Source organism: Centroberyx gerrardi, chromosome 14 (assembly GCF_048128805.1).
Source record: "Centroberyx gerrardi isolate f3 chromosome 14, fCenGer3.hap1.cur.20231027, whole genome shotgun sequence".
In the NCBI taxonomy this organism is placed as follows: domain Eukaryota; kingdom Metazoa; phylum Chordata; class Actinopteri; order Beryciformes; family Berycidae; genus Centroberyx; species Centroberyx gerrardi.
The window spans coordinates 29,498,487-29,524,038 of NC_136010.1; the positions used below are offsets into that span (position 1 = coordinate 29,498,487).

The 25,552-nt window shown below is 41.6% G+C and overlaps 2 protein-coding genes across 6 annotated transcripts; one reads left to right on the top strand and one right to left on the bottom strand.

Annotated features, from left to right (window-relative positions):
• The first annotated feature begins 1,375 nt into the window (after window positions 1-1,375).
• On the top strand, window positions 1,376-4,333 carry rassf11 (Ras association domain family member 11). The gene is made up of 3 exons (XM_071912373.2): window positions 1,376-1,412; window positions 1,721-1,835; window positions 1,935-4,333. The coding sequence occupies exons 2-3, from the start codon at window positions 1,733-1,735 to the stop codon at window positions 3,278-3,280; spliced, it is 1,449 nt and encodes a 482-aa protein (XP_071768474.2). The 5' UTR covers window positions 1,376-1,412; window positions 1,721-1,732; the 3' UTR covers window positions 3,281-4,333.
• csde1 (cold shock domain containing E1, RNA-binding) lies at window positions 4,126-25,197 on the bottom strand. Of its 5 annotated transcripts, none has more exons than XM_078288382.1 (21): window positions 25,125-25,197; window positions 21,520-22,205; window positions 20,195-20,440; window positions 16,853-17,051; window positions 15,961-16,040; window positions 15,086-15,172; window positions 14,495-14,592; window positions 14,326-14,407; window positions 14,097-14,225; window positions 13,835-13,960; window positions 13,465-13,680; window positions 13,112-13,252; window positions 12,827-12,985; window positions 9,880-9,987; window positions 8,297-8,475; window positions 8,011-8,123; window positions 7,767-7,886; window positions 7,480-7,658; window positions 7,147-7,310; window positions 6,783-6,915; window positions 4,126-5,678 (listed from the first exon to the last, which is right to left on the bottom strand). In XM_078288382.1, the coding sequence occupies exons 3-21, from the start codon at window positions 20,318-20,320 to the stop codon at window positions 5,631-5,633; spliced, it is 2,487 nt and encodes an 828-aa protein (XP_078144508.1). In that variant the 5' UTR covers window positions 20,321-20,440; window positions 21,520-22,205; window positions 25,125-25,197; the 3' UTR covers window positions 4,126-5,630. The 5 variants fall into 5 exon arrangements, with proteins under 5 accessions (XP_078144508.1, XP_078144507.1, XP_078144506.1 ...); XM_078288381.1 differs by having other exon boundaries at window positions 15,931-16,040; XM_078288380.1 differs by having other exon boundaries at window positions 12,827-12,967; window positions 15,874-16,040.
• Between the last annotated feature and the right edge of the window lie 355 nt (window positions 25,198-25,552).

Sequence of the window (25,552 nt, forward strand, 5' to 3'; positions counted from 1 at the left end):
TTAAGCACAGAAGAGAATGGTTTTAGGGATATGAGCAGGACAGCACAAAAGACAAGAAACAATGAGCAAATAGACAAATCAGAAATAGGAGAAACTCTCCATTAGAAATGAATGGGAGGTGCTGTGTTCTTAAAAATACTAAATCCAGAGAAAAACCTGCATAATTCCATCTGAGTCTGTGCTTGATAGTGATGGCTCTGTTTTGGACAGTTTACAATACCAGCATGTTTACATGTTCTGTTTTGACTGAAATCACTCTTCCTGTTAGAAAGATAAAGAGGAACACCCAGGTCAAAAAAAAAAGCATACATACATAAACCTAACTAGTCACCACGTGTATACAGTATAGTTTTCAGGCAAAACAAGTTTATTAGGACCATTGAGGTTTCATTCCTGCTGCAAAGCCCCCACCTCCTCTCCGCAGCATGAAAACACACAGAACATCCCACAGACTCCATGTTTGCTCAAACTATACCTGCACATTCAACTGGCCTATTGTAAAAGTAGAAATTACAGTTCAAAATACAGTGTCACAGCTTATAAAAAGAGAATATATTGGAAATTGGATTGATCTTTTCCCCCGTCTTCCCATGCATATGCTGGGTCTCTTAACACTTGCAACTAAATTTAAATAATAAAATGAGGCTCCCAATGTATTAGCGGAAGACACTGTTTTTATAATGTAGCACACAAAAGTCTTGAGACATAATTGTTTGGACACTGCTTTTCACACCAAAGACAGTAAAATAAAAGCTGACTTAATGCATCCTCTCTGACTCTTGCACCCTGGCTATCTTTTTTTAATGAAAAAACAAAACAAAAACATTACAAACATTTTGAATGAAATTGCATAAGAATTTGTACTAATGTTAATGGCGTACCTTCACGACACGACATACTGCCGTGGCATTTCGTCTGTATAAGTTAACAGTCTGATTTATCATTGGTCATTTATCATGGTCATTTATGTACAGAGAGAGAGGTAGAGATAGAGATACAATTAAATGCATAAATGCTTTAAAGAGACAATGACAGTCTGGTGATTATAGATGTTGCATGGTCTCAGGCAGAAAATTACTTAATTGACTGTAATCTTAATTTGTCCAAATACTTAAAAGTGCCCTGAAATGAAGGTACAATGAGCAACAAAGGGCTGTAGCTCTTTGTACTTAAATTATTTTTGCTGTCATTCAAATTTCATATAAATTCATGTTAGTTCTACTTTGTTACTGAACTTTGCATAGTTCAAATAGGGATCTATGCAAGAGGGGTGGTCTCATACACTGTCCTCCAGTGGTAGATGCCTTTAGGAATTTTAATTGGTCTTAATTGCTCCACTGTTGCTCCCAACCAGACAGTTCCCCGTAACAGAGCAGTCGTGCAGACAGGTCCCACCATCTCTCCACAAAAAGGTAAAACTTTTTGCATATTTATTATTGAAAGAAATTCCTGATTTGAGAATTCTGTTACGTTGAGAGCTTGTTTTATGTTTCAGTACCATGAAGGGTTATTGTGGGTTTTTTTTTAAGTATTACTAGCCATCTTACAACAATGTGGTTTCAACTGCCCTCAAGCCTGACCAAGACATAGTGGGCAGACAGATAACAGTGAATGTTAATGAGGGTCATTTGGCTGTCTCCACCACTTCCCTTGTGGAGAGAGTATATACCCTTAGACAAAAAGACAAATATTTACAGAACTTTGCATTTTCTTATCACAGATTAGCTGCACAATGGAAGTGAAGGTATCTGTGGCTGGCGTCCCACGCGTGGTCTGTGGTGTTACCGAGAAAACAACCTGTCAAGAAGTGGTCATAGTGTTGGCTCAAGCCCTCGGTGTGTATGTCAGGGTTTCAACATGCTGACAAATTGATCAGATTTCTGGTTTTGAAATGATGACCAAACTGACGACTATACTGACTTCATTCTGTGTAGGTCAGCCAGGACGTTACACATTACGAGAGAAGTTCAAAGACTTTGAGCGGAGCATGATGCCCAATGAACGCCTTCTGGAGTCGCTTGAGAAGTACGGTCAGCAGGCCAGGGAGGTCCAGCTCACTCTGCTTCACAACGGACCCTCTCTCTGGGAAGGAATGAGCAGAGCAAAAGGCGGCAGATACCAGGCTTGCCCGCAGATGAGAAAGAAAGATGCAGGGGCAAGAATGCGGAGGGGTAGTGGGTCACTAAGTTTGCAGCGGCAAAGCTTGCCACCATTGTCCCGTTTGCGACATGGAGCTGAGCAGCCACCAGAGGACCAGAAAAGACCTAAAAGAAAATCTCTGACACTCATGGAGGAGGCCTGGGGATGGCTGGAGAGTCTAAGTAAAGGCAAAGTTCACCATTCTGCCTGTGATAAAGAGAGCAGTAAGAAGAGTGATAAAAGGAATCGTAGCTCCGTGGATGTTTCTGTCACTGTTGACAAGGATACCTCAGCTCCAGGTAGTTTTTTGAGCAGAGTCAGAGGTCAAAAAAGTTTAAAATCAAACTCGGATCATCAAACGTCCTGCTGCATGGGAAATCAGACAAGGGATAAGGAAAGCAAACGTTCCAAGAAAACTCCAGGAGCAAAATCTGATCATCTGCCCATTTCAAGCTGTGCTAAGAAGATTGAAGATGAGAAAAATAGTCTACGAGAAACCATAATGTGCCAACTCACTCGTTTGCAAGATTTACAGGTCCAGATAGAATATGTAGACAACCAGATTAGGGAGCTTGAGGGACAACAGAAGGCCAGGAAAGCTGAGCAGGAGGCCCACCAGAAAATTATTGAAGAAGAGACTGAACAGATCCAGTTTTGGGAGAATGAATTAAAGGCAGAGGAAGGGTATGAGAAAGATTTGCAGCATCAGTTCCTGGAGATGAGGGAGAAGGCTGTTGAGTGCAAAGCCAAATTGGAGGAGTACAAACGCAAAATGCCAGGGCTTGATTTCTCTGGGGCTCAAAAAGTTGCGCAAGAGGATTCAGAAATGATTCCAAGAAATGGCGGTGCAAATGCTGCCACTGAGATTCTGACTGTTTCAACTAAGGTCCTCAATCAGCAAAGATCTGATCCAGACGGTGATGTAAATATTGACAGGAAGTTCCCGCCCAGAGAGGACTCCAATGTTCCTCATGCTCTAGTTCCTCCCAACCAGATAAAGGAACGACGGCCCACAGGGCCCACTGAACTCAGGGAATGGTGGGCACGCTGGTCTGAAGCCCAAAGCTCCAAATCAGAGACCAGAAGGAAGGTGATGCATCGATCTGAGCTCACAATATATCTGGGCAGTACCAAGGTTTAAATGATGGCAGAGCAAAGAACCAACACAGGAAATGTCACAAATATAACCAAGTATTATCCATGGCTCATGGTACTACTGTTGCGTGGTAATGATTTAATCATAGTCAGAGGCATATTCCTCACAATGCAAAAACAGACCCTCCTGATTCAACTTGTGTCAAATGATGATACTTTATTTGGTGCATGCCATAGGGCACCACAATAAGCGCTGGGCTCTGCGTGCCTGCCTAGCCCCAATGAGACTCGATGAGATTGGACATGCAAGCATGTGTATATTTACTGTTGCCCTATTCCACTGCGTAATCACGCATATGCCCCAAGCACCTGAAGGGCACTAGCACACTTGTTTGTGAACTCCAATTGAAGCATTCATTATAAAGGCGTGGGACTGAAGGTGTTGACTGAGCTTCGCCTCTAGTATATGGGTCAACCTAACAAATTCACCAGTTACCACAAGTAAGTGACATGTTGCAAATTTTCTTATCTGCATAGGAAGCTTGATCTACTAGGTAATGTGTGTTGCTCTTGATGGAGCACTGAGTGTGAAGCAACTTTGCTGTTCTAGACCTTTTTTACCCTTGTGTTTTTCACTGTCTTTTTGTAACTAAATGTGATTTAGCTAGATTTTTGCCTAGCTAATTTTTGGTAGTGTGCAGAATATGCCTTTTGCTTGAGTGGTTTTCTTGCCAGTGCACCTACAATGTCATTGGAGTGCAACAGCATGCACCTAGAATATTATAATCAAGTCAGACAAAGATTTATGTTTTCACACTTGTTTTTTTATGCAGTGTAAGAAATTATATTTACTTGCATGCTTTTTCTAAAATAAAGAAAACAAGATGTTCATGATTTTCATAAAACTTTAATTCAATTGTTTCATTCAAGACCATTAACAAAAGTACATAGAACCTCTGTATGTGGTTCAACTGGAACCCCGTGATCTCCAAAGTTGAAATTAATTTTGACTGTAACTGTGCAGAGGCACAACAGTTCACCCACCAATGTCTCTAGAGCACAATAGTAGATATCTTGATTCTTATGCTTTTTTTTTTTTTTTAAACGCAATTATTTCTAATACTTTGTTACCGTTCCCCTTCTTTAAGTTAAATTTGTTTTGTTATATCTTGAAGTTTGAATCTTTCACTAAGAAAAAAAGCACACATTACATACAGTATATTTCAACCCACAGGTATTTGGGATGCATACCAGTATTATTTTCTACTAGGAAAAAAAAAAAAAAGAAAGAAAAAAAAAAAAAAAAAGCCACCCTAAGATTGTTCTGAATATTTTGGCGGTTGGCTGGGGACAGAGGATACATCTAATTTTTTTGTTTTGCTTGTAGTTTTTAGGCACCTTATTCTTACTTTATTCATTATTAGCAGATTGAGTTTCAATGAAAAAAAAGCAAAAATATGTGCAAGAAAAAAAAAAAAAAAAAAAAAAAAAAAATGTATAAAAGAACTGCGGATACAAGATGCCACAAGGAATTCTGCACCTGGGAAAATTGCTTAAGTGGAGCATGTGAATACCAAAAAGGTATCTAAAGGCTCCAGATTGGTAAAAGTAAATCCCATTAGATTATCTACTTTGACATTCACATACATCGCACACACACACACCATGCTTTCACTTCAGCTCTTGAATAAAGCATTTTAAAAACTGCTCAAAAAACCGAGCAGAGAAGTATCCTCAGTTTAAGCTCGCACATATGAGAAATATGATCCTCCTTATGGAGGGAACTTCGCTTTGCTTTATGTGTTTTGTAGGAAAGCATACAGTAGTGGAAACTTGACAATGAAACCATGTTAAGTTTCCATGAGTAAAGGAGCAAAACTATACGGGAAAAAACAAGAGCAGATGCTCAAAATACATGCCAACAATCACACTCATACGCCCACGCAAACTAAAGGACAGATTGCAGGTGCAGAATTCCAGACAAAGCAGATTCAAACGATAGGGACAAAGACAGCCACACAACCGTCACTCTGATTTAGAGGGACAGGGCCCTCAAAAACAAATACCTCCATTACACACTATAACCAATTCTAGGATACGTCACACACGCACACACTCAGAGATCCCATGTATACTGCAGTGCGGAACTCTGTATCAAGAACATCATACATGGGAAGCAGGGAACTGTGGAATGAGATAGTTCCCTTGCAGGTGTAGACAGGGACAAAGGTTACACATGCCGATTACTGTATGTGTGCGCATGTTTTATGTATATGAATTTGTGTGTGTACAAGCATGTGTCAAATCAAAAATCCCTTTTCCCCTGCTGTTGCCCACTGGGATAGAATTCCTTAATTTGAGCCCACCAACACCAAATGGGGTGGGGGCGATATTGCTCAATCAATGACACCGGGTTGGCGAGTCTTCCGCTCCACATTGAAGCCCTGTACAAGAAAGGATGGATTTCATTAGTTTATGTTTACATAAGATGCAAAATCCAAGTATTACCAGGGTATCTGCAGGTTTGAGAAAGGCACATTTAAGACCTGTTTAATGCTACCTGGAATTGAATTAAAGATCAATTTAAAAAGCAAAATGAAGAAACAAAGCTGGCAAAACCAGCCAATTTCACCAGGAGCGCTACTCAATACACATCCAGGAGGCCAATGCAATCTTCAACAGTCAAAGCCAAAAAGAGATTTAAAAACACGCTCTTTCAACAAAATAACACTCACACTGCAGTTAAAACATGTCTTTGAATAGCTGTGGGTGAATAACTACCACAGAATTTCAGTTATAATAGTCCATTTGATACTTTAGCATTTCTCACATATTTCCTTGTTTAAACTGCTGGCTTTGTCTTCTGCTACATTCACTTTGAGAAAAAATGGAAGAACGGGATTTTGTTGCTTCAGCTTGAAAGCGTTTATATGCTTTACCACATCCAAAATAATTTGTATATAAATTTAGAATCAACCATAAACAAACTGCAGCAGATATTTCTCGCTTTAGTGTGAACTGCTAATTTTGATTTGTAATACCTTGGACTACCAACATCAGTGGATTTGCCATTTACCACTTGTGCTGACACACTATATGCGAATTTCAGAGAGCAGACAAACAGAAAATCGGACGTGAGTGTTACTGTGTTGAAAGGTTGTTTTTTTTGGGTTCGACTGTTGGAGATTGCATTGACCCTCTGGATGTGTATTGAGAGCAGCTCTCCCTTGCGAACCTGAGGTATGTAAAGCTCTACAGTGAAGTAGGTGACAAAATATTGATATTAACACAATCAATTGTCCTGATGGCAAAAAACTAGGAAAATAAGGCCCAGGTTGAAAGTAACTAATTATTATTAAGTACCTGTGAATACCCCGATTCCATCCCAAACAATTTGCATTAAAAAAGAAAGCTACACTTCATTAGACATTTACATCATTCATCAACCCAAAGTCAAATGTAATATTATCTGAAAATGGTAAATTGCACCAGATGTTAATTTCATTATAATTCTGATAAAAGGTGACAATGACACAGCACTGGTGTACCTTTGAATTATCAGGACCGCGGGGCTGCCTCACAATGACCAAGCGGGGGGCACTGGCATCGTCGAGGGTGATGCTCTTCAGTCGGTTCACTAGACGGTCGGGACGTGGGGTCACCACCGGCTTAGGCCCTTCACTATAAAGGACAAGTGCATGATATGGTTGTAACTCTGACATGTACGGCCCTAACATGATTCATTTCCCCTCATACCATTTGGGAAAAGTTATTTGCAGCCTATGAATTGTGCCCCGCTTTAAACTGCAATTCCACTAATATGACTAAAGCATACAGCACTATCATGTCCATGGCCCCTGACTACTTAACAGAAAGTAGTATCGCAGTCACTTGGTCTTCTGGTGTGCTTACCTGACTCTGCGTACATTGCAGGCACTACATTTTCCTGTGCGTTGATTGAGGATAACCGAGAACTCCACCTCATCCCCGGTCTGGAGCTCGAGGCCATCCTGCACTTCTTTTACGTGGAAGAACAGCTTCTTGCTCTCACCAACTTCATATGTGATGAAACCAAACTGGGGGCAGCAAAACATAGCAACTTCAGCATACTAATCATTCCAAATTGGTAGCCTTTCACCACTGCAAAACCAGAGTCTGTTCTATGATGATTGGTAACTGTAATACTGAGGTTTCCAATACATACGATTCAAGATCACTGCTTATAAAAATTTAACTGATCACTACCTGGTCTTTGACACACTCCACCAAGGCTCTTCGCTGGGGGACAACAATACAGGCCATCTTCTGTCCAGTCTGGGCTACAGTGCACAACTGGAACTTCACCAGTTCTCCTTTCTGCAGACAATCAGCCTTGTTTGCCATGCCCATGATGCCAAAGGGATAACTCTGGCCTTTCGTTCCAACTGAATGTGCAAAGAGAGGAGGTAGAGTCATATGAGTGCACCCGGGTTTCCCCAATAAGAAAGCTCTAAATATGCAAGTACTCAATTCATGTCACAACTGAGACGCACCTTCCTCCGTGATCTCAATAAGCCCTTGGTACTCTGTCTGGGAGGGATCCACGCTGCGCAGAGGACGGACCACTTTCCCCAGCATCACTGTCGTACCAACATCCTCACCAGCGCCATTCACTAACAGAGGAAAACAGTGGATATCATACACCAACTGCCGTATGAGGAAGCTGAATGTCAACAAATACTGCATCAAATATGAGTCATGTATATGAAAAATAGTTGGAATTAAAATCCATCCTACCTGCTGCCACTTTGGTAACCTTCTCAGCACTGACTTTGTTGCCTTTACCCTTAGAGAGGGTGTACTCCACAGTGTCACCCAGCTCCAAGTTCTCCAAGTCTCCACACAGCTCACTGGGGATCACAAAAATGAGAAATCTACACATTATACAATGGACTTGATCAATAGACACTAAGCAATAAATTGCCCCAAGTTTTCATGGATATCTATGAATGCCAAAAAACTAAAACCACCACAACAGTTATTAACAATTTATCCATAGCCAGCTTGGAACCCACAACTGTACCTGTAGTGAAAGAAAATCTCTTGGTCGTGATTGGCTGTCTCAATGAAGCCAAAGTTGTCCTTCAGTGTGGCGACAAATCCCTGCAGTCTCTTGGTGTTGGTGGCGTTGCGGTTGAGGACTTTGATGGAGACTGCGCTCTGCTGGCCAGTCCTCTTCACTTCGTTGATAGAGAACTCCACCTAGAGGACGAACACAGATTGACACAAGTCACATAACCATTTTCCTTCAGTTCTCAAGCAAAATGATCTAGTGTATTAGGGCACTAAAATCGTGTACAGGAAACAAACTCCCTTAAGTGTTTTTTAAAACCAACCCAAGCAGAGCTACAGACTTTTTCCACTGGTGGCGCATGTGCTACCAACTTAAAATTTGAGTGCTGCAATCATATCTTTTAGTGGTGTACTGTCACCAAACATGTCAGCATAAATGTACAATAAATTCAACATTTTTACCTCAAAATTGCACTTACAGATATCCTATTTGTTTTGGTAATGAAATACAAAGACCTACATGCACTGAAGTAGATATTTTATTTTATAATTTCAATATTTGCTATCCATTCTTTAATTATCACAGAACAATACAGGAAAAACAACAAGTGACATGAAGTGCTTTTAAAATGATACAGTGGCAAGGCCAACAACAGAACAGCAATCAGACCCCTTATCTCAGAATTGGGCCAAATTCTCTCTCCTTCCTCTCTTTAGTTTGTAGTGACTCATCTCCCTGTACCTGGCTCCTCCTCCAACATCAATGTTTTGTAGCACAGGTGACACGTGGTCCGGGGCATTTCTCTTCTTGAAAAAAAATGTATCTATCATCTATGATTTAGTTTTGTTTCTCACAACATGTGTAATGATTATCCATAAATAACCCATCAAAAGCTGTTTTTTCAAATGACCCAACAGTGATGTAGATCTATATACAATGTACGAAAACAAAAATTAATACCCATCATTCTCACTATCAATCTTAACCCTTACTCCATGAATTATACAAATTCTGTGAGACTAAACCATGCAAGGAAATCACAACAGCAGAGATGTAATTTCAATACATTTTGTATTTGAAACCCTTTGAATCTGTTTGTTTTCCATTCTTCCATTATTTATTTTGACAAAGCCAAATTACTGAAAAGTGTGATGTCACCCAGTCACTTTCTGGTCCGTGGTGGCAGCATTTGAATGGATACAGATCTTAGATTTTAAGCCTTAATTTACATATTAAGAGATGGGCACGTGAATCGTGCGTAGTATTGACAAGTGAGAAGAAGTCCTCGGTAATAGTTCTGCATACATTAGGCGAGTGTAGACTCCACTGTTTCCCCCCTATTTTGCTTATAGTGGCGAGGGTGTGTTTCTCCAGACAGAAAAGAATAACCGCTCTGTATGCCAATACACTCACGCCACTAGATACACACACACACACACAACGCGCAAAGTCTAAATGCAACCAAATGGTCGTACGCCAGAGCACTGCCAAGTTTGACTCAAACTGTAGTCTTATTTTTGTCGGCACACTCCATATTTGAAAGTTTGAGTAAAAAGGACCTTCATATCTAGAACAAAGGAAATATTAAATACCTTATCTCCAGCCTGTGGGAGGCAGGCTCCCTCCAGGTCCTTGGTATGGTATAACACAGTCAGCTTCACTCCACAATCTTCATATGTGATCAATCCCTCCTCAGCTTCCTACAGAGAGTGCAACAAATCAGCAAAAGAAAAGAATTACATAACCGTTCCAATACTGATGAGGAGGATAAGCGCCCATCACCAACACTTGATGTAGCTGACCCTGGTCAGGTATACAGTAGCAAAAGGAAGCTCTAAGGTTTTGGTTTCAAGTGCTCAACCCTGTTGAAAAACTTAACCGCTATATCACTCCTAACTCCGGCTGAGTAATCTGGCTGGACTCTGCTAGAATACCAATACAGGCGTTTCATTGCAATGTCTCAATCAAAAAGGTGTACATTAAGATTATGCGTCTTAGCAGCAAGTAGTGTATTAGATATAAGGTGGTGTACATTTAGGCTACACAAGCATATGAAAGACACCAATGTGTGCAATGCCACATTCTGGGGCACCCAAGTCAGTTAGCATTAGCTTAGTCTACTACAACAGCTCTGCTGCTAAATGGAATGAGTTAGAGCCTACAATGTAAGGCTGCACAATTACTTGTAAATATTTTAGTTTCAATAATTAATAGTGAACAGTTCTGCAATCCTGCAATAATGAAGTATTTGATTTTATTTAGAATGCACCTTGTATCAAATTATCAGATCAAGCACTCTGATTTTCCTTCCACAGCAGCTTATTGGTATAATGATGTCAGGCATGTCACCTGACAAAAACATGCTAAGATGTAGTACAAATTAAGGCCACATCCACACTAATATGTTTTCGTTTTAAAACGCATAACTTTTGCTACGTTTACGCCTAGCGTCCACACTACTCTGCGTTTTCGGACCCCTAAAACGGAGACTTTTGAAAACGCTGCTGACCCCGTTTTAGTTTGAAAACTCCGGGATTGCGTTTTTGTCTGGACGGGCGGAAACGGAGACTTTTGAAAACGATGACACAGACACCCACGTTCGCTTCCTGATTGGGTCTTATCAGTCACGACGTCCGCCTTGACCGCCTTATAGTTGTGTGTTACTTTCAGTAACAGCTCCACCTCGTCGTCGGTCCAAGCAAAGGAATCTCTGGTCGTACTTTTCGCCATTGCTGTTCTTACTCTGCAGTTGGTTGCTTAGTTGCAGAAAATACTACAGAGTAGACAATCTGCTTCCCGTTTACACCGGCACACGCATGCCCAGTGTACGTGAATGGTCATGTGATATGCGTTTTCAGGCGTGTTAGTATAGACGGAGATTATTTCTGAAACGCTCGTGTGGACGGAGATCGTTTTCGTTTTAAAACGCCGCTTTAAAACGAAAACGTATTAGTGTGGATGTGGCCTAAGCTGACCGGGCTGCCTGCTAGAGAAACAAGTAGCTTTGTGCTTGAACTTATGATCAGGGACAATAGACTGATTATTTGGCATTTAATCAGTCTGAACCTTGCATTGAAAAATAAATAAATAAAAATCTGGCCAAACCAAATGATAATTAAGAGGCAAATCTGTCCTGTCATGCCTGAATGAAAAAAAGTTTCAAGAAAGACAGATCCATCTTTTAGAAATGTTTTTGTGACAATCCAGATGATGCCAACAACAAAATAAAGCAACATTTGCCTTGGGGGTTTTGCTGTACCTCCAGTCAATTAAAAGGTTTGATGAGTGCAAAAAACACTAAATAAATGGGAACCTTGTGCAGTGCATCTCCCTATCCATCAGGCTATTGAAAGTAAAGCACAGTCACAGCAGGTACCACAAGGTAGAGTACAGGTCTACGATGAATCTCATTTTTATGGAAGCAAATTATACTTAACTTTCCTCTTTACAAAAGAGCAAAATATGTACTGATAAACTACATACATGGCTACAGCTACCTTCTATATTTTCAAAAATCTGATTAGTCTAGTAATCAGTAGACACAACCCTCAGTTTAGATAATCAGTAAATATGACCCAATTGAACGTTAAAACAAAGCTTTACCTCTCACACTTAATTCTGAAAACAAGCATAATACTATGGGGAGAATATAAGTAACAGTAGGTCAATTAAAAAGACTGACCATATTGCTTGTGGTACACTTCCATAACCTTATAAAATGAAAAAGAACTCTGTCTTCTTATGATACATACAATAATTTAGAAGGACCAAAGGAAAACGTTGGATATCGAATGCCAATTTATGCTGCAAAACAATGACATAATTGCTACCAAAAATCATAGCAATAATCAGGACATAATTGTGCAGCCCTACCAATATCAAATCTGCATTGAATCACGAACATGGAATCAATGTTTGCATCACTAAGGTTAATTGGTGACACCAAGACCATGCTGTCAACTAAAGGAGGTAAGGAGGCATTCAGTGGGCCAGAGGCCTGCAAACACTGACCTTTTCTACAACTTTACCCTTGAGAAATGAAAGAAACAGACAGCCATTAGACAGCGTCTCGTTAACTTTTGGATTGGTCATGTGAGAGTGGTTAGGTCTAGGTATTGAGTATAATCATTTCTTAGACCAAATGTTAGTGTCATGTACACACTATAACAGTATACACTCGCCAACACAGTTGAGATTTTCTCTACAACATGTGCATCGTTTTCATTTATCTCTGAGCGATGGCTTCATGCAAAAGACCCCAGTCCTACCTTGTCTTTTTTCTAATGAAGAGAAGGAGCATGAAGGGGAGGAGGTTCGGAGGAGAAAGCAAAAAGGAATATTAGAACTAAAACAAACCCAAAAGTTGGTGTGTGTGTGTGTTGCATTGTGGAGAATGTTGTATTCGAGTGCATCAGGGATCCATCAAGGGATTTAGGTACAGTGATGCTTTGGTGTCATAATAGAACTATGGGAAACAAAAAAGACCAGAGGACAGGAAAGGAAAAGGTAGAATACTTAATAGATTGTGTACTATGGTACCTTCTCCTTGCTCTTGCTGGGACTGGCATTTTTGGTGGCTGGCACTTCCTTTTCCACCACACCCACAAAGCGCTGCTCAGACTGGGTATGGAAAGACACGGTGCCCTTGGGCAGCTTCTTGATGCGCACTGCATGGTTCCTCTGGGCTGACAGCATGTCCTTGCAAGGACAGGAGATATCTTAGTTTGTTATCCACAAATATCAATGTTGACAAAAAGCCTGCTTAAGTAATAAGTTGAATGAAAATCTGTCAAAAAAGGCTGAGATTATATGAAGAGAACTTACAGGCACGACTGTAAACTCCACTTCATCGGAGATGTGCAGCTGACTCTCTTCCAGGACCTCGCTGAAGTGAAAGAACATCCTGGCGTCCCGATCCACACACTTGATGAAGCCGAAACCATCGCGCATAGCAGCAATCACCCCCTAAGACAGAAAATAGGGCGAGACAAGGTTGAGGTGCAATTGTCTGCATAGATATTCACACTTCAGTTTCACAATCAATGTGGACATCCATTCAAATCATGCATGCAAATTTCATCTTTACAATCATGCCATACATAACCTAGATAGATAGATAGATGGATAGATGGATAGATATAAAAAAAAATCACATTAAGTAATTTCTTGCTCCTCACCATCTCACGGGTCTCCTTGGTGAAGCTGAAGGTGTCTGAGAGGATGTCGATGTTGGTGGCCCGCTCCAGCTTGTCTCTGCGGTCGGTGGAGATGTTGAACTGCACATGGTCTCCCTCCAGGAGTGTCACCTTAGACTTTGTGTCCTTCTCCCCAAACAGCAGTTCCTTGTCAGTGAAGCCGATCCTGGCACTGATACGACCTGGTAGTGGGTCGTTCTGCAAGGGGGTGGAGGGGGTGTTGAGTTGAATGTTACATTGTTAAATGGTGGGAGCACCACCGATTCAGATGCTTAAATACAAGCAGAGATTAGAGCCAAAGCCTCTCTAACATTTGAGCAAATCTAATTCTCATGTCTTTTAAACTACTTACCTGGTTTTTGGTGGGAACTTTGGGGATGACCTTGGTGACTGTGCCTTCAAACTGCTCAATGCTAATATCCTCAAAGATGACTGTCCCTTGGGGGAGCAGCCTCACATCTGTGGCCACTTCTTTACCCTATGGCGAAATGATGGCAAGACATTTCAGTAATTTTGTTACAGACGAGGTCATTAAAGAGTGATTATTGAACTTGTGATATGGGTGGTCAAAGATCAGACTGACCCACAACCCCTTGAATGGCAAAGCTACCTACATTTCTGTCTTTGATGGTGAACTCCACGTCATCTCCAGCCTGCAGAGCCTCCAGATCACCCTTGAACTCACTGTAGTGAAAGAAGATCTCCTTCACCACGTCAGCCCTCTCAATGAATCCAAAGGCCTCCTACAAGACAACATTGTTCAACACAACAGGTACATCAAACAAAAACGTCTCCAACAACCACTGATAACAGTGGACCTGTACTGGTATATACGACCCATACCTTTGTGGCGCACACCACACCCTGGCACCTCATTTGCTTTTTCTTCACTAGATGAATGTTATGAGCACTGACTGCACCAGTACTGAAATACAAAAGAAATAAACACAATCAAACCAGTGCAACCCCAGAATTATTGAAATGATACTGACATTATGAATTAAGGACTCACTGCTTGTTGGTCTCCATGTAAAAGCTGACTTTATCTCCTGTGTCCAGGTGCATGTTGCCCTCCACATCATCAGGGGTGTAGGTAAGGTAGAACACTTCCTGTGGGAAATCATACCAGTTTCAAGCTTTGTCAAGGGGGTTAGGACACACCCATTAACCCCAACCCCAATTCATATTCAGGACTAACAAGACAGAATAAGAGAGACCCAAATTATGTACACCAGGCATGGCCAACCATATGCCATGGAGGGCCGAGAGTATGCAGGTTTTCATTCCAACTCTGGTTGAAAATGTGTTAATCAGTGAAATCACCTAGTGTAGTCTTTGGTTGGAATGAAAACTTGCAGACTCTTGGCCCTCCATGGAACATGGTTGGCCACCCCTGATGTACACCATCATGATGTGGATCCAGATGTTAGTGAGAATTTACAAAACCAAGCCAAGCACAGAACAGATAATGGATTAGAGTGTCATCTCCAGTAAGAGTGACGTCAAGAGTGAAATCTCACTTTATCTTTATCAATGTCCACATTTTGCATTTAATCAACCAGACTTTCTGTAATGAAATCTCTGTCTATGCCACTTCTCTTACCCCATTTCTCTCGTAACAAACACTGCCAGTGGGCACCTGGCCAGGAGCCGACTTTCCATCCAAGTGTGTTGGGATTGCTGAGACAACCTACAGGACAGAGGAAAACCAAATGGTGGACATTGTTAAAAAATGGCCACTGGAGTTATTCAACACAACACATAGTGATTACTTTGCCAGTCTTAGATTGAATGCTAATTGTAATTACATATCCAAATTAAAATAATCACAGAGAAGACATGGATGAAATGGCTGATTTTCAAATGCTTGATGAATCTAAAAAGTCAGATTTATTTTGTGTGCCCCAAGTTACAGGAAAACCGTGAAACTTTTACATTATGCACTGTAGAAGGCCAAATAGGTGAGAACAACTGTAACCAGTCAATGTTTTTAATTTTGGAATGATATCATGTTCATTTAAAAATCAGCCTTTACAAAGAAATTAATACAATGCTGGACAACCAACCCACTGAGTTACATCTGATCACTAGACTGTATTTATATTTGCTGCAGACACACTCTTGGCAAACATACACATCAACGAAATTCAAGCCCATTGTAAATCCTGATGAAAACAGAATACACTGGTCTTTCTAAATTTTACAGATTGAATGCCAAAAATTATGATAATTGGAATATATTTATGATAAACTGCATAGGAGAAATTTACAATGTGCTTGGAAAAAAAAAAACCCTCACCCCAAAACAAACTGAACATACTCAAACAAGCGGGCGACACCAACGTTTATGTGACAGACAACAGAACCAAAAGTAAAATGGTGTTCCTTAACTGGATGAATATAACCATGCAGCACAGTAAAGGGAGAGGCGTGCGAGTCTGGCCCCACCTGGCCCGAGATGCGCTCCTCTGGCAGTACCTCTGGCTTAATCTTTAGCAGCTTCACTGCTATGGGCTTGCCAGTGCGCCTGTCTGAGGACACCTCAAACTCCACATCATCTGGGGAGAGACAGACACAGAGAAGAAAACCAAACACTCTAGTTAGTTTAGCACCCTTAAAATGATACTAAGGCAACTTAGGTTTAAACAATGTCGAACAACTTAGACACTAGGGTTGTGCCAATGTACGATGTCATTGGACATAGACAATGGGCTGTGTCAGCACCAATGTGACTTTTTCAAGTGGCAATGTTGAGTTTTATTTCTTCAGTTTAGTATTATGAAATTAGTATTTCACTTTTGCAATGTAGTCGAAACAACACAACCATTGAATAAGAGGTGTTGAGACAACGCCCAGGCGACTCGGCGGAGGAAGCGACGAGACACACACAGCCCTACAGCTCACACACCGTTATCAAGAGGCAGTGAGTGAAGTAGTTTCTCCTCACTTCGAACTTGTTTTCAGTCAGTAAAAAGTGTGGCGAGGCCACGTTATCCTGTGTTTTTGAGTGCAGCCATGGGCAAAAAAACGTTTCTGAAAGCAATGTTTTCATCAAAATGCTAACAAAAATGGAAAATGATACTCATTACTGAGACAGGGCCGGTCTGCCGACAGCCTCTAGGGTTGTTCACTGCCCAACATTTACACATTGTCACATCGCCCAATCAAACATCTGACATTGGCCATCAGAGATGTTTGATTGGGCGATGTGACAATGTGTAAACGTTGGGCATTGAACAACCCTATTAGACACTACCTCAGGATGTCCAAGAAGTGTTCTTCATTTTAACAGGCAAAGTTCCACAAGTTATATGGATTTAAGCAGTACATGCAAATCAATGACTGGCTCACAAGCCAGATTGGATCTCACCTCCTATTTTAAGCTCCTGCAGGTTGCCATTGTACTGGGAGCAGTGGAAGAAGAGACGTGCCTGTCGCTCTGAGCACTGGATGAACCCATAGGAGGTCAGGAGCTTCTCCACCACACCAGTCTCCCTGATGCCCGGCCCTGTGCCGTTGGCATATGCAGTGTGCCCATTGTTATGGAGCATGCCCGGGTCAAAACTCATCTGGGGAAGGGGAGAAGAAAGTGTTAAATGCAGCCCGTAACACATCAACATGGAGCAGACAAAAGGATGAAGGCCAGAGTTTAATGCAGCCTCTGATGTCAACCTTTAACAAAAAAACACTTCAAAACATGCAGGCACACATCCGGTGAAGGGGAAAAAAAAACAAAAAAAAACACAAACAAAATAAATATCTTTCACAAAGCTCTATTAGAGCCTTCTGGGGCTATCTGGCCATCACCACTTGTGAATAGAGGTGAGCACAGTTCGACAACGCCTAGATGGAATTTCACCATGATTCAGACCATTCACTTCCAATAAAAGACCAGACTGTATGGTCATTTCTAGTTTGCTTAGAAGAATCATGCACTAGCCTACATTTCACTCCACTTTGCCATGAGTGATTTTAGTCCCACTAGTCCCCCTGTAAGAACTGACAAAACTTGATATAGATTTCATGCAATTCTTGTTAAGGACAAGATTAAATATTTAACAAAAACTCACACCTTTTTCTATCAACTAACCTATCAGTCAGTATAATGGGATACCACTAAAAACCTGACTTAACAAAATCTTGTCAATAGGCCTTGATTAAAGTTACTGTAAAACTGCAAACCATGCTGTTAGCATAAGTCACATAACACCATACCAGCACACAGGGCTGTTGCGTCAGTGTGGGCACAACTGAACATGCCCACTTACTGATCTTTGATACAAGGGAGTCCGCTTGTGTTTTTTGCTTCCTGGGTGGGGGTGGCCAGAAACAGAGGAGGAGCGGGGGATAGGCATAGGACCAGTGGCGGTAGATGGGGCAGGGACAGTGTTGCGGGCCACTGGAGGTTCAGAGCAGCCTCTTTCCATTTCTGACACTGGGGCTAGGACTTGGATACGCTGTTGGGAGGGGGCAACAGCTTTGAAAAAGAGGCTCTTTATAGAACTAACAGAGACGGTTCGTAGGGAATTTTACTCACTTTTTAAAATTTGGTTAAAATCCTTTCCTTTGCGAAGTGTCTAAAGTCACTGAGTGCTTCCTATCCAACAAAAACAGGTTGTGATCCAATGTGATGGTAAACAAAATATCTTGTACTTGACCCCACTACGTAATCTCGCAGATTTTCCATATAGAACCCAGTGTTCCCCCAAACACCAAGTGACACAGCAATGTACATGTGGTTCTTGTGTACAAAGTCTTCTCCACTACTATATGTATATTACCAACTCTAACCTACCACAACCAGCACTCTAAAATCCTGTGGGAAATACTGGCAACAAAACACCAAACAGAAAATCCAACAGGCCACTGAGTGATGTGGGGTCCACTTGAAATAGTGACACCCCGACAGGGTGACATTTGCAATGTCAACCAATAGCACTACCGATAAGGGCTCTGAGTAAAAAAACAAAACAAAAACAAAAGAAAACAAAACCTAATGCATTCAGACAGGAATGGCTTCAAACAGTAGGCAGATTGAGGAACTAAAGGAATGACTGACCAAGTTCTTCGTGCAGCCAGGTAAGGTGAAATGGTAAAAGTGCAATGTTGCTAATATTATTGCCCAAGGTAAAGTAAGGCCAAACTACAAAGAGTGGAGAGAATCAGAAAATGCAGATGACAGGTCAAATAGCGGTGTATCTACAGTGGACAGTGAGTTGGTGATGGGTTATGGGTTATGAGGGGTGGGGTGGGGGGTGGGGGGGTGTCCCAGAGCAGCCTCCTCTGTTAGGTCAGACCTGTACTAACATACTTAACTAACATAGGACCTAACAGATACTTGGTCTGTTACCCTTTCATGTACTCTATTACAAGACCTAAAGGCAAGAGTTAAGGCCAACATGCCTAAGCATTCGATTTTGGTCATCTATAAGCCATTACTATAAAAACACAAGATGTCAAAGCTTGTTCAGTTTCTGCCATAACAAATGGCTAGAGGGTATTAAGCAAAACAGATGGAATTATGATAAATACTGTGCACCTTCAAGTTATTCAGTACCCTCCCCCCCAAAAACCCATTGTGTAGTTTAGCTTACATTTTTGTGAATTTGACATTAAAGTCACATTGAAATGGAAAATAACTTGCCTTTTCATCTCATTCTAACCATCATACATACCCCCATTTGACAATTTTTGCCAAAAAATGACAAATTCTATTTTCTTGCATTTTATCTCAAAATCTCATTACTTTTACTTCAGGGTTCCCACACTCACTTGGACATCAAGTTTAAGGATTTATCAATGACTTTCACTTTTTTTTTTTTTTGGCATGTTTTGGGTGAAACTTGACGTTGGTCTGACTTACACATCATAGAGTCTTCATTTTTTACTCCTGAGGTTGTCAAGAAATAATTTAAAAAATGCTTCTGTATCAACACAAATCTCCATCCCAGGGTTTTTAGGGTGTGAAGTGTTGATCCTAGGATGGAGAGAGCCGAGGCATATTGATGAATTTGATTGCTTAAGTAAGTACTTTCAAGGCTATCCATTCATTTTCAGAAACTTTTAAGGACTTATTTTTTCTAAAATCCACAAACTCTCAAGGGCCATGGGAACCCCGTTACTTACTGAAAAATGGAAAATCTTTAGCAGTGACTTCATGTACCGGTAGGCGTAAAAAATTCCAACCAATAAAACCCATCACAGATTTTTGAACAATCCGGCCCCTCCCATCAAATAAAACCGTCTCTCTCTCCCCCTAACTGATATCCCATTGGTTTACACTTTTGAATGAGCCCTCTCCGCATTATGGCCTGCCACAATTTCCTGTTTCAATTGGAAACATCTCATTAAGGAAGCAAGATACTCCCAAAACGCCATTTCATTGTGACTTTAAATGTAGCCTGATATGAAGTATACTTTTCCAGTGTTGTTGCTTTCCTAGGCCGCTGAGTGTGACAAACACAAAAAAATATAAATAAATTAAAAAAGGCAATTCAAGGCTTTTAAAATGAAAGCCAAATTCCTAAAACCTTGTAAGAACACCCTTCACCCTGCAACACTGCACTTGAGCAGAGGCTAGTCTCGGGAGCCCAAAAGGGATGAAAGAGGTTAGGCCAGTCATAGCAGAGAGATGCAGGGCAAGGTGGGTGGATGGGTGTTCGATGGGGTGGGGTGGGGGCACGTAGGAAAGAGGTGGGAAGGTGGAACTTACGGATCGGCCGTACGGTGACAGGCTGAGTCCGACGGGGGAGGTGCTGCTCAGGTCAGCGCTAACGAACGCGGTGGGTGGCGACGCAGGCAAGGTAAACTCGACAAAGCCTTTCCAGGGGCTGCCCATATTTTCCCATAAACTCGGACCAAACTTGAGCCCTTGTTGAACTTGATTACTTGTTTGAATTTTTGTTTGACTGTTATATAATATTTTTATGTAACCACCCAATGATACACCGCTGGATGTCTGCAAGGGTGAAGAGAGGGACAAAAATAACGGGTAAGGCAGATAGGTCAGCCAGTGTGCCAAGTGTCACAATCACAGGGAAAGGGCTGTGAGCTTTTTTTTCAGGGAGTGGTTGAAAGGGCAACAAGAGGAGGAATGACTTAAGACGACAGGGTAGGAAAAAGGTGCGGGGTGGGTGTGGGCAGGCTGTTAAATAGCCCCAAAAATAAATTGAACAACAGGTTTTACTGTTTGGAGATGGCGGCAATTCAGTTTGAGGAATGCCCAGTTGGCCAACGGAAAGTTAAGTAAAGATTCATCAAAGTGTAGGTCAATGGAATGACGGTCAGAATCCAATCGTTTGAACTCCGCATCAGTCATCACAGTCACTGTAGATTAGGGCTAGGCAAACATGTGCCATAGAGGGCCAACAGTCTGCAGGTTTTCATTCCAAACAAATACTGCAGCAGCTAATTTCCCTGATTAATTCCCCCCCCTCTCTGGTTGAAGGTGTGCCAATCAGTGAAATCAGCTGCTGCAAACAAACACACTGAGTGGAGTTTCTGCCATTTGAAATTTGAGAACCCCAAACCTTACTGATAAGGCCACAAATCCAAATAGTTTAAATAAAAGCCATGTTAAAAACAGTTGTGTGTGTGTATGTAAAAGTTGCATCTTGTTTAGTCTAGCTAAAAGGACAATTGCAAATTGTTATTTGTGTCCAGTGATTACAAACAACCTCCGTATTGCTGCCTCATTCAGCACAGCCGGACAACTGGATCAGATTTGAGAGCATTCCCCAATCTGTGTTTGCACATCTGAGTACTACGTCAATACAAACGCCATGTCAAGTTCACCATTTCAAATCTATGAATTCCACCCAACCTGCCCTTTGCCCTAGTAATGTTTCTCTTTGCTGCAGGGCAATATGATAATTTCTATATAGAAATTCTAAAATTCCTTGTGGGGATAAGGAAGACAATTCAGCATACTTGGGAGGGCCTTCTGAAGACACTGAAATCATTCAAAAACATAATGGCAAACCAGAAAGGATAAATGATTCACCTAGTCAGAATTCCAGGACAGTACAGTTAACCCACCTTTAATTGCCGTCTTGAATCTTGCAGATGTCGGGATCTCAATGACTATACAGTTGCTGCAGATCTCTTCACGCACACAGTTGCGCACACACACTTATTTGTTACAGGTTTCCTGGCACGAGTTCTAGATGGTTGCATAAAGCAAAAAAGGGGGAGAAATCTAGCGCAAAAAAGGCAAACGCAGGTGCAATAACACTGCTTAGAAAAAAAAAATACAATGAAAACAGTGGGAGGAGAAAAGGAGGCGGGAGAGATGGGGAGACTATAGGGGAAAAAAAAAAAACTAGCAGATAGCAGCCCACTCCGCACCCCGGGGTGAGTCGGTGGTGCGGTGAGGATGAGGAGGGCTAGGAGCAGCGTTGGGACGTGTGCTTTGTCAAAGCTGTTGAGTAGGCACAAACTTCTGGTTTCAGATCAGTTATCGTCTTCTCAGTATTTGCGTAGGCATAGGATTGCTTCTTTTCAGCGTGTTTCAATTGGGCTGCTGTGCGTCTTCGTCTTTGGTCGTTTCAGCGTTTGGTTGCTTCTTTTGTTTTAAATCCTTGAAGTGATCCTTTTTTTTCCTCTGTTCTTGAGAGTTGCAACTTTTTGCTTGTTTTGGGATGTTTCTCTTTAGTTTCTTCGTTATGATCTGAACTTGAAGCAGTTGCGGATGGTACAAAAATTCTGTTCTGTTTCACTTCATACTGTTGAGAAAAGGTAGATATGGTTAGTTATTAGGCCAAGCTGGACAGAATTAATGGCTTCAATTACACCAAACAATGACGACTGAGTACAATTATATAGCCTAGACCAAAGTTTTGGACTAACTAAGGACAAAGGGGTGAAGGGCTGCTGGTAGAGACCAGAAATATTGCACTAGCGTATACCATCAACTGACAATGAGAGTTTCATATTTTGTGTCATATGAAAACAGTATCAGCACTGAGAACCAGTAGCCCTTAGTGGTTTTTGTGAACCCTAGATTCTTTGCCCCCAGACTCACAAGTATAAAAATAGGTTTTCCTCAGATGCCTCTGGACACAGCCCACAATGCCAGGCAGCTGACTAGATGCAGCAGGCAAGGGCTGTGGATCAACAAGTCCTTGTGCATACCTCCAGCTCAGGCCGTGATATTTATGGCACGATTTCTGACCATGGACCTCTGTTTCAGTCATACAACTTGCGCTTTCAATGGTTTTGCACACTTTACTATACACATGTTCACAGTGAGTAGGTAAGGTCAACCAAGGTGAAAAAAAACATAGGCCTGTATATATATGCTTAATTTTATTAGAAATGCAGTAACCAATCTCTACGGAAGCTTAGAGAAGATGAGTGTTGCTGACCTGAATACAGTGCCTTCAAAACAAGTTGGATGAGCAGACCAGGGAAACATGATATGCATTTTGCTGCAACTGTGTTGCAATGACTCCCATCCCACGTGATTCCCAGAGGGTTCAAATATAATGTTGTAAAAAATATATATGCTCAAATGAAATTCCTAGCAGTAGAGGGGGGTTTGTTCTGTAAGGGGACATGTTGGTATTCAGACTGGCAATTTGTGGAGAAAAAATAAACTTAGATAAGGTAGACATGGCACCCTACTCACGCAATGTATTGCCTACCTGAAGGTCCAACCCAGAATAACAAATCTGTTTTTGTTTATATTTGTAGTACTTGGATGAACACTATGCCCTCGTGACTTGCAGTTTATTACATGTCCTTTAGCAAGACGACTGAGTTCATTGTACAGCCTAGTAATAGTGCAAAACAAAGAGTCAACAGTCATCACAAGATGGATTGGTTAAGTGGGTTAAAGGTTATAAGAAAAAAAGGAACAGAGACAACTCTTCTATGAAAACAACCTTGGGAGGACACGAGCTCCTCAGCTCCCCCCTTTTCAGCTGCTGGTGACGCAGAAAATGAAAAACACCGTCCACCCACGAAACCACCAACACTGATTGGCCGTTTCAGCACTTTCTAATGGGTATTAAACTACAGCTTAGCTCGGTAATAATTAAACGGGTCAAACTGGCAACACTTCAGGCATTCACAGTAACGATAAAAGAGGTTATAAACCCCATGACACGGTTCCTAGCCCCGCTACCCCGGCCTGGCGCTGAACAACAACCGCCCTGACAGAAGTAGCCATGTGACTTCCTAACAATTCACCATCCTCAGCTGTAGCTGCTAACGCGGCCCGATCCAACACGTTGCGGCATGCCCAATACAGGATCAACAACGCTAAGGAAAACGTCGCATCCAGACTAGCCAGAAAATTAAGCGACGACAGTATGTTAAACTCACGAATATATAACGTTACCCAGCGAGCGAATATGGTCAACTTTTCACACTGAGAGCTTCTTGGTCAACGTACATAATTAACAGTTAAGCATAAATGATTCTCATGATGTTAACGGCCTTGCGTGGACAAATACAAGGAAGCAGATTAGCATTGTAGCTAACGTCAATTTGCTAATGCCATGACAGTTAATGCCTTCGGGCCTTAACACGACTATCTCACTGTATTAATTACCTTTGACGGTATGCAAACACCATGGGTTAGTTATCGAAGCCATTTTGACTTATTCAGCTGCTAGATAATAACACAAATCAAACGGGTTATGTGGATTGGAGTCTCTGTTCGGAGAGCTCGCGGCAAGTTGTTCTCGTATATAGAGACTCTAGCGCCAAACTCCATTCCAAAACACAACAGTTTATTGTTTTCTTGCTTATCATCAAAGTATATAGCTCATAGAACGTGACTTGTGGCCTTTCATTAATCGTTAGTGTCTTCTGGTAAACCCGGCATACAAATAATGAACCAAGCGGCACTACATTTCAATAAAATCTCAACTTGTACAACTGCCTCACACTGCTCGGTCCCGTCATCCACAGTGTGTTTTGATGGAAGAAGATTGTAGGGATAACACATGACATGAAGGTGGATATTAAATTGAGTGCTGCTAGGTGTTATTAGATGCATGCCGAATTTGAGAGTAGATCCTCACAATTCGTAAAACGTCTTAAGTCGTATGTACGTTTGCGAACAACCAAGGTCACGTGAAATTGTCAGAATTTTAATGGAGTTGGCGTGACATTGTTTCCATCCAAGAGAGACAGAACGTTATCAGGGGGTTCTGGGCTAACGGCACGAGGACAGGACAACAAAGAAGCTGCGACAGACATTGGGAAACTTGTGCTCGTCATATTCGGTCAGCTCGCGTGTCACTCATCCTTTCAGCCGTCATTTCACGGAAGTGCAGTTCAACTATTTATCACAATAGATTGGAAAAAGGTATTAGAAATTGATAAATTGCCAAAAGGTTGTTCCTTTCTTTCCGCCGCCGACAATGTAGCTAGGCCGTTCACCATGCTAACTGGCTAATAGCAGCTACTGTTCGCTAGCATGCTGCCTGGTCCGTGTATGTCGGTGATTTATGGTGAGGAAAAACACCGCTGCCCCCACCCAGGCCCAAGCCTCGCATATTGACGTTTACTAAGAACTCAGTTGCAGATTCAATTCTAAAGAGCCCCGGGACGAGAAAAGAGGAAAAAATGTCATACTTTTCAAACAAATGTTTAAAGAGTTAGTTTAAATTGTTAAATTAATAAAAACTCACCCCAACAGCTTTCAGCACTGTCACCAGCGCCGCTAGAAGCAGCACGGCACATTACGTAGTGATTAGGGAGGCGGCTACCGCGATATTTCACCACGTTCAGGAGGACAACCAAAGAGCCTTAAAGGAAAGAGTTGCCAAGCAGCTGCTGGCCGTAACGCCATTGCAGTAGATCGCATTCGGTCTATGGACTTGCACAATCATGCATGGGAGAGTTGGCGCATCACTGCTACGTATTGCTCGAAAACAGAAAATTGGAGGTCACACTGGTGTTTTTTCTTTATGTGTTTTTCTAAAATAACGACCTTCTTTAGCTATCAGCAAATGTCATTCACTAGTTTAAGAGAAACTGGCAAGCGCACACACGCTTTTGCACAATTTGTGCAGTTTTCGTGCGCATGTGTAATCTGTCCCTTATTTCAATGTTTCAT